We start from the raw sequence: 9,033 nt of genomic DNA on the forward strand, positions 1-9,033 counted from the left end.
CCTCAGATTTTTTCATAGCTGTAAGCACAAAGCTTCTTCAAGGTTTCAGAATATAAAACGAGAGCACCAGGTAGGAGGGTGTGGTGTTCTTTCTAGACAACCTCCCTGAAACAGCTTTTCAAAATGCAGTTAAGCATGGTAGTCAATCTGGATTTTCCAGACTGAATCTATAATTTAGTTCCAAGGCTTGTCATTTCTAATAGTTGTCACTGTTGAGCATTGTGGTTGTCAGCTGTCAGAAATATATGAGGCCTGTCTACACATTAATTTTTCCAATGACCTTATAAAATCGGTCTAAAAAACAAATGTTGCTCCTTTATTCATTTAACAATTTGAAAGCCTCTTATGAAATGTCAAAATCCATGGGTGATACCCCACGTTGTTAGCGCCAATGTCTAAAATGAAGACAACAGGAAAAGGTGATTCAATTATTAGGTCTAGCTAATCTGAATGTATGGTCCTGGTAGATACTATTTTGAGGCAATCCCATCTCAAGTTTCTGCACACAATGAAGTAAGATTACCAAATGCATAAGATCTACCAAGATTTTCCTGGCATGTTTTCAAATAATATGACTTCCTAAAATAATATTCCCTTGAAAAACTCTCAGCAAACACTGGGGGCTACGAAAGTGGGGGAGGGGGTAGAAAGAGAAAAGAGGAATAAGGGTTTAAAAACCACCCACTGGAGACCATGCTTTCCATCTGGGGGTGGTTTCCTTAGAAGTCAGACCCTCATCACCATGCAATAGAACTATGTAACAAACCTGCACACGTATCCCTTAAATCTACAAATAAAATTATATATATATATTTAAAAACCCTCTCTTCCTTTATGGCCAACAATACTAGTACTTGTATGCCACACTATGCTTTCTTAAGAATTTTAATGTACTTGAGTCACACATTATCCCTATGAGATATATGTAAAATAAGTAGGACACTTCCTCCCATTTCATAGATGAGTAAATTAAGTCATGGATGGATGAACAAATGAATCACCCAAAATTACACAGTTAGCTCATAGCAGAACTACAAGTAATATAAATCAGGAGTTCTAGTTGTTGATATAATAATTATTTCAACTCACCAAGAAGTCAACCTAAAATATGTTGATGTTAATAGTGAGAGGTCAATGTGGTAATTAAATAATTGTCCTGTTGATTTTAAGGATAAAGTACATTCTATAGTTACTCCCTTTCATAGTAGCATACTTAAAAATGATATTAATTAATACAATTATAATTCATTCAAGAGATATTTTTGTTGATTACCTACTGCATGCTTGCCAGATACTATTATATCAGTGAACTAAATTACAAAACAGGTAAAAATCCCCAACCTCATAAAGTCTCCAATCTATCAGAAGAAACAAAAATAAGCAATTGACACGATGGTAATAAATAAATAATACTGTATATAAAAAGGTAATGAAGTAAGATTACCAAATGCATAAGATCTAAAGGTAAGTGCTAAAGAAAAGGTGAAGCTAACTAAGGGGCATCAAGACTGAGGATGTGTTGGGTTGGTCAGGGTAGGACTTATTGAGAAGGGAAGATCGATAGCTATCCCAGGGAAGACAGAACAGCCCAGGGAAAAGGTCCCACAGGGATTCGAGTGTGTTCAAAGAACAGGAAGTAATCCAGAGTGACTGAAGCAGCATCAGCAAGAGAGAGAGCTGTGTGAGGTGGGGTCAAAGAAGGAATGAGGAGACAGATTGTACAGGCCTCAGGGATCACCACAAGACGTCTAGCTTTTATTCTGAATTAATCGGGCACCAAGATCTGACTTAAATTTTTCAAGGGATCTAGTATTAATCATTAAATACCTTAAGATTTTATCACTTAATATATAATCTTAGCCATATACATGAATCACAATACACCCCATTCAGAATAAAATACGATTGTTTCCATTTTCCCAAAGAAAATATCAAGGCTCAGAATGTCTACATAACTTGTCTAGAGTAAGAGCTAGTAAGTAGCCAAGTCAGGTGAAAAGAAAAATTCTTCTAACTCACATTCAAAACTGGTTTCTCTTTTCTAAGTACTCATTTACATTAAAGCTATAAAGTAAAGAAAATAATAACTGAAATTAATTAACCAGATTATGCATAATACAGATATTCGAATTGATATATTAAAACTGAATCTAACCTATTTTGCCCTTATGATGAAATTAAATTCTAGGATATAATGTTACAGGTCATTTTCTTGGATTTGCCATTTGTTATGATATATGTACATTTGGGCTAGAAATTTTTGATGCAGAAGTAATCATAAAGTAATTTAAGCATTTAAGAGGTTCTCCAAAGTATTTGAGTTATTGTGATTTATTAGCTATCTACTAAATGCCAGTCACCATGCTAAATTCACTGCACATGTCATAATATTTAATACTCATCAAAAAGTCTAAGAATAGTACTAGAAATCCCATTTTATAGATGTCAACTGTAGATCCAGAGAGGCTAAGTACTGAAAGGTCACACAACTGCTAAGTACCAGAGATAGGATTTTACCTAAATTTCCAAAGTCTAAAGCTAAGTTCTGTTCACAAAGCCACACTGCCCTCCTGCAATGTAATACTCAACATTCCTAATTAAAAGGTCAGCCATATATGAATAGTCCCATTTTCCAGATGATTAACTGATCACAGAAAAATTAATCAAGCATCAACATTTATTTTATGACCACAGTATGCAAATCAATATTTAGTTGCTGAGAGAACAGAGGATTTATGATACAATATCTTGCCTCAATGAGCTTACAATCTTAATTAGATACCAAGAGACACATAAAAGGCATTAAATCATACAAGATAGCACATAAGTACCAAATGAGATATAGAGATAACAACTGCCAATGTAATCTGGGTACTTCAAGTCAGTTAAGAAAGATCTTTATTAAAGAGGACTGGTGCTAAAATGACTTTTACAAGAAAGGTAGGATTTAGATCAGCAGAGAGGATGAGGAAAAATCATTCCAGTCAAACAGAATCATATGACCAAAGCCAAGAAAAGAGATGGGAATGAATTAACAAGAGAAAATGAACAGATGTGTTTGAAGGGCAGGATGAATGAGAGGTGAGGTAAAGAGGTAAATGAAGCCAGATAAGTGGATTGTTGAAGCCCTTGCTAAATTAGGAATCTGAGAGATGGGGAAAGGAATTGATATTTGTCGACTGTTACTTTGGAGCACATGCTTTGTGTCTGCTTCTTGTTTGTGTAATCCTCTCAACATCTTTATAAGGTAGAAGGGTAGATATATAATGGTCATTTTAAATCAAAAGAAACAGATTATCTGGCCAAGGCACAGCTTTGTATGCGTGGATATAGCAGAATTCCCATCTGGATCTGTCTGCCTCCAAAGCATTCCTTCCATTATCTCTCACCACCGTCTACCAAAGGCAATGGGGAACTACCACAGGTATTTAATCAAAAGAAGAGGGTGGTATATAAAATAGAGTGTAAGACTAAAAGAAGAATCTGTGTGATATTAGCACATATCCAATATCAGAGGATTGGGGGGGAAAGACAATAAAGCAAGAAAACCCACTTTGCATATTGCATTAACCCAAATAACAAGGCCGTGAGAATCTCAATGTGAGTGCAAGCAATGAAAATTGAAGGAATGTAAGAGATACTAAAAAAGAAGTATAAAGGAATCAGTGACAATACCCAAGTCCTGAAACAGGTAGTTTCTGTGATTCGGCATGCATACAGAGGGTACATATTTCACCTAAGAACTCAAAGAGACAGTCTAGCTGGAATATATTAATTGAACTATTTAATAGCTTTAGTCAAAAACTAACAACAACTAAATGGTACATTATTTCATATGTTAGATCTCCTTTTTTCTTACCCTTGGACAAACCAAAAATTCAAAGAGACAGTCTAGCTTGAATATTTTAAGATTTTTTGACAGCACATGATTTATTTAAAAGTATTAAAACCTATGGCTTAGGAAAAAAGCCCTGCCTTAGCACAATCTACATGTTAAACCACCATTGTGAATTATGGCACCCTTATACTAGGCTTACATCTCTTATAGGAGTTTGGTCAATAGTTTATTGCCACATATGCTAAGACAGATAGCAATTCCTTATAACTATGTTCATTAGGCATGTTAATTACCCAGAAGATATTCCTTTTCTTTTATTTTCTCATTTAAAAACTAAGTGTATATTAAACAATTGAATTTTCCCTTAGGGATACAATGTGCCATATCTGTGATCATTATTTCTCCCTGAGACTTTAATCTTAAAATTCAATGCACTACTCAGGGATTCAAGTCAAAAACTAATAGTTAAATGGCATATTATTGAACATGTTGGGTCTCTTGTGGCTTTTTCCCTACCCTGAACAATCCAAATCATATGAGTGCCAACATACATATTTTCCACAGATATTTTTCAAAGGAATTATTTCCATAAATATTCAGGCATTTAGTCAATACAATTTTTTTCAAGAATCTTAACATTGTCAGGTCAACAAGCCTGACAATAACCAGGCAAACTATATAAATATTTGATTAGTATCAAGTGTTCAACTAATGTGTCCTAATTTTGAATTAATAATTAAAGTAAACATCTTAATGATTATAAAACATACATGTGACAAGTGTGATAATTAAAATTTAACATTTTAGTCCAGCCTAATTTCCTTCACATCTTGAATAGCAATATATTTGCCTGAGTTGAAAACTAATATTTAAATTTGAAATTAAACTGTGCCAATAATTCAGGTCTCTGGTTAATGTATATCCAAAATGTCTTTGGAAGTTTCAAGAATGCCAAGACTGTGTTGTATTTTAGAAATATCATCTGCATGTGTAAATAAATATCATCACAGAATTCTAAAGAGTGGATTTGTTAAAATACAGCTCAGATATTCTAATTTTTTAATGTTTCTTATTTCTGCCTATCTAAACTGATGTGAAAATATGATGAAAGAAAATATACTATACAAGTATATCTGTTCCATAATGTTAGACTTTAACATATTCTAAGTTTGAGAAACTTAACCATTAGAAATAAATTAATTTAAAAACCACTCATGCAGAAAGCCTGGGCTCCACATAACTTCAGGCATTGTATGAAAGATATGCTAAATCCATTATGTGTGTATAGAAGGAATCATAAATAAAGTTTTTTCAGATATCTTACTTCCTATTATCTATGATTTTTTAATACACAGTGAAGCATTCAGATATAAAATGTATGAAACTAAGAATATTAACTTTAAAAGGCATTATTTTTGAGAACTTTAAAAAAGGAAAACTATTTTTACCTCCCAGTCCTGGTCTAAGCCGATTATCGTAACCATCCAGAAGTCTGTCTAGAATTCTCGTAAAGATGGTAATGTTATTTTTAGCCTCATCTTCTTGGATGTTAGCCAGCACCAACCTAAACAGATAATTTTACAAGCTGATATATGTGTGTTTTGCAAATGCCAACATACTCCTCTTCCTTGATTTGAATGTTAAGCCTTCCTAAGCTATTAGTGCCATCAAAGTTCTTCCTTTTTTCTTTTTCACTTCTATACATACCACATCTGCAGGAAGGGTAAACACAATGCTAAAGAAAGATACTAAATGTAGATTATCAAAGCCTTGATATTAAAATTATTTGTGATTTCTACCACTTAGCATTCTATGTGGACTATTCACTTTATTTCTGAAATCTCTTCCCAACATTATATTATGATTATAGATGATCACATGCAGACACTGATGGTAATGTTATTCTGCACTTAGAAAAGTGCAACAATCAAAGAGACTCCTGAAATAATCCTTCAGTGTTTTGAATATTAATTGGAAAATAAATTGCCTCCTTGGAGGTATGAAACTTTTCTATCTCCCTCATACATGTCTTTCTTTTTCTCTTTATGTCTTGTTCTCTTTTAAACCAGAAGTATTCTCTTACTTTGGCTATACCTCCACCCAATGGCCAAGTGCAATATAGACATCAGGGAAACTCCTCTGACTGTGTGCCAGGCTCCACTGTAGCCAGGAGGTGGAGGTGGGCATTGAGAGCCCCAGAAACACATGGATCCTCAGAGTCCAGTGCCTCCCTATTGATCTCAGAGAATAGTCACAGGGACAACATAAAGATTAAAATGCCCAGTTACCTTTTTTGTGTGATAAATTTGTAGAAAGAACAAATGCTCTTAAAATATCACCAGAAAAGATACAGAAATAGTGATTTTCTCCATTATTTCTCCACCATAAAGCCAGACATCTGATTTTGTGACATCTAACAACTTGGTGCAGAAGTAAATAAATGTATAAACAGAATCTCCCTTTTCACTGCCATGTTTTTTTCCCTCCGAATGATTTAAAGATTTAAATTACTGACCCCAAAAAAGAATCATTTATATAATAGAATAAAATACTGGCATAAGCATTACTGGTCAAATATAGAACAGAAAACTAGTAGAAATAAGCTTGGTTAAGTACCGAGAAATTTCAGTGATTATTAATTGATCATGAATTGTTTGCTCCTTTCAAACCAAAGATTATATGTCATTACATTCTGATCAAGGTGCATTGTACAAAGAATCATAGACAGTGTCCATTTGCACTTAAATGATTTACAGAGACAGTAGCTAAAAATAGTCATAATACATCAAGGACTGGTAACCAAATTCAAACAAATATTGCCTTAAGAGCAGAGAAAAAACACTGACATAAAAATGAAGATAAACATTTACAAATTAAGTATATTAGTTTATATCCTCAAAAGTTTCTATATTGCCAGCTTAAAGAACCACATGATATTCAAAAAGTTCCACATAAAGATTTTTCACTCAAGTGTTTTTAATCACATTTCATATTTCCTTTCTAAAATCAATATGCAGGTGCTAAATGTGCAGAATTTTTCAAATAAAAACAAGACTTCATAACTAGATTGCTTCTTGAGTCTAAGAAATAGGTTCATACTTTATCCATTACTTGGACAGAAAAATAAAAAGTTAAAAGGAAGTAAAGGTATAATAAAGATGCACTGGTTTTCAAAAAAGAAATGGCTTCAAGAACATTCTTATAAAACCTGTAACTTAAGTCTTCTGGCATGTTGAAAATCGTATCCTAAAGGCATTAAATAAAAGATGACCACTGATGGTGAACAACAGAAAAGACTTCAACTAAGATGAAGTTAAGGCAAACAATAAGAATTGATTTTATGTTTGTAGAGCATAGGCAGAAGAAAATTAGTTCCAAGATTTTAAGTACTTCTTATGACAGTAACCATTTGAGGAATAAAGATCCCTAAATTAATAATACAAAAAGTTGATTAATAAATTAAGCTTTTGTTTTATTGTTTGTGATTCTGAAGTTGTAAACTATCTCCACCTAGAGGTTTAAGACTCACACACCATTTGGTTTTTCTATGTTGACTAAAAGGGCCATACCATGGAAAAAGAAAAAAAGAGAATTAAGTTAGCACTCCAGTCATCTTGGTGGTACTTTTCTGCCTGGCTTGAAGGAAAACTTGGCTTCCTTACTGAATTCTGGTGTTAGGTTAAGCGCATATACTTAACCACTTCCATTCCTTGTAAGAATAATCTTACAAAAGATATTCTTTTCTTCGGTGATTTTTTTTTTTTTTTTGGTACAGAATATATTTCTGTTCACTTTTGTATTTAATCACGAAAACAGGAAGGAGTGAACTTTCTATACTCTCTGCTACTCCATAGTTCACTTTCCTGGTACATCCTTCTTTTCTGAGAAATAATTCTTCAAAACACCCTAGATTCTCAAGAACCACCCCTGCATTGATGGCATCCAGGAAACACACCTCTCCCCTGAATCAAAAGCGTCAGATACAATAAACGTCTCACCTGGCTGGGTCCCACACCAAGAAAACAAGAAGCAACAAATGCATGTTGTCGATGGTCACTTGTGTCTTCATCTCCGCTCTTTACAAAGCCATGAAAGAAAAAAACAGAATACACTTAATATTGCCTTCAGTCCCACTATCCAAGTAACCCAAAACATCGTCCTTTCAAATAGGAATTGGAGTTAAAGCTATTGGCGATTACTTCAGTGGACTGAGTGCAGGGCTTGATGACTGGGTGGGAATGGGGATGGGTTTTTTTTGTTTGTTTGTTTTTTTTTGGTTTTTTTGTTTGTTTGTTTTTGACAGCAGAATGACCAAGTAATCAGACTTTGCTCTGCCAGGAACTTCCCCCCCGCCTCATCGTCAGCAGTCACTGTTGTGTGCACACCTGTCATCATCATATCCTGGACTTTAAACTGACACAGGAGCTGGAGAGGGGAGGGTCGCAGGGGGGAGTGGAAAAGGGGAGGAGAGACGGGGACTTCACGCCCCAGCCGCCTCCACTGAGACCACCCCCGCAACCTCAGCGGGAAAAGCCGGGGGCAACCAGCCCACTTCTTCAATTATGCTTCTTTTCATTACAGGGAATTGCGGTCCTCGCGTCTCCACTTATTTCACTTCCCTCACCATCATATATGAAATACAATAAAATAACCTTCCTCCCTGCCCACCCACGGTCGCCCAAGACCACGTCTCGAAGGCAGCCGGGTTCGGATCCAGTGCTGCGAAACGCTGCGTTGGACAGCTGCTCAGAGCCGCGATTACCGCCGGAGCCCGAGGAAGGCTCGGGATCCGACGCGGGCGGGCGGGCGGCGGCCGGCGCGGCGTGCAAAGTTGGAGACTATCAGAGCGCCAGGCTCGCGCGCTGCCGGGCGGGCGCCTCGGATTTCATGCCAGTTGCAAATACGCTCCGGGAGAGGAGTACCGAGATGATCTTCTCCGTGGGCTGGGGAGGAGGGGACGCGGAGCCTCCTCGGTCTCCAGGGCGCATCTGAGAGTGGGGAGGGGACCAGACATGCACGCGAGGCGCGCGGGCAGCTGGCGAGGGTCCCCGCGGGAGCCAGCGGGCGCGACCCTACCTGAAACAGCACGCAGAATCCCGGGTATCCTTCCCTTTGCCCCTGTCTGGAGGAGACGGGAAACTTGAGAAAGATGAAGAGAGAAAGAGAGAGGGAGTGAGAGTGAGAGAGAGGGGGAG

General features: G+C 36.4%; 1 protein-coding gene across 6 annotated transcripts in view; it reads right to left on the reverse strand.

Moving 5' to 3' along the window:
- Positions 1–8,974, reverse strand: part of GABRA2 (gamma-aminobutyric acid type A receptor alpha2 subunit) — a 145,360-nt gene extending 136,386 nt beyond the window's left edge. For 2 of the 6 annotated variants that reach the window (XM_021715571.1, XM_021715569.1), the window contains exons 1-2: positions 7,837–8,046; positions 5,287–5,402 (exon numbers count right to left, since the gene is read on the reverse strand). In XM_021715571.1, coding sequence (XP_021571246.1) covers positions 5,287–5,402; positions 7,837–7,907 — 187 coding nt within the window. In that variant the 5' untranslated portion in view covers positions 7,908–8,046. Of the gene's footprint in view, positions 1–5,286; positions 5,403–7,836; positions 8,575–8,914 lie in introns of those variants that run through there. The other 4 variants (XM_021715567.1, XM_021715568.1, XM_021715572.1 and 1 more) reach the window with 4 other exon arrangements.
- Between the last annotated feature and the right edge of the window lie 59 nt (positions 8,975–9,033).

The sequence above is a fragment of the Carlito syrichta genome, unplaced genomic scaffold (assembly GCF_000164805.1).
Source record: "Carlito syrichta isolate Samal-C Ts95f unplaced genomic scaffold, Tarsius_syrichta-2.0.1 Scaffold307196, whole genome shotgun sequence".
Taxonomy (NCBI): domain Eukaryota; kingdom Metazoa; phylum Chordata; class Mammalia; order Primates; family Tarsiidae; genus Carlito; species Carlito syrichta.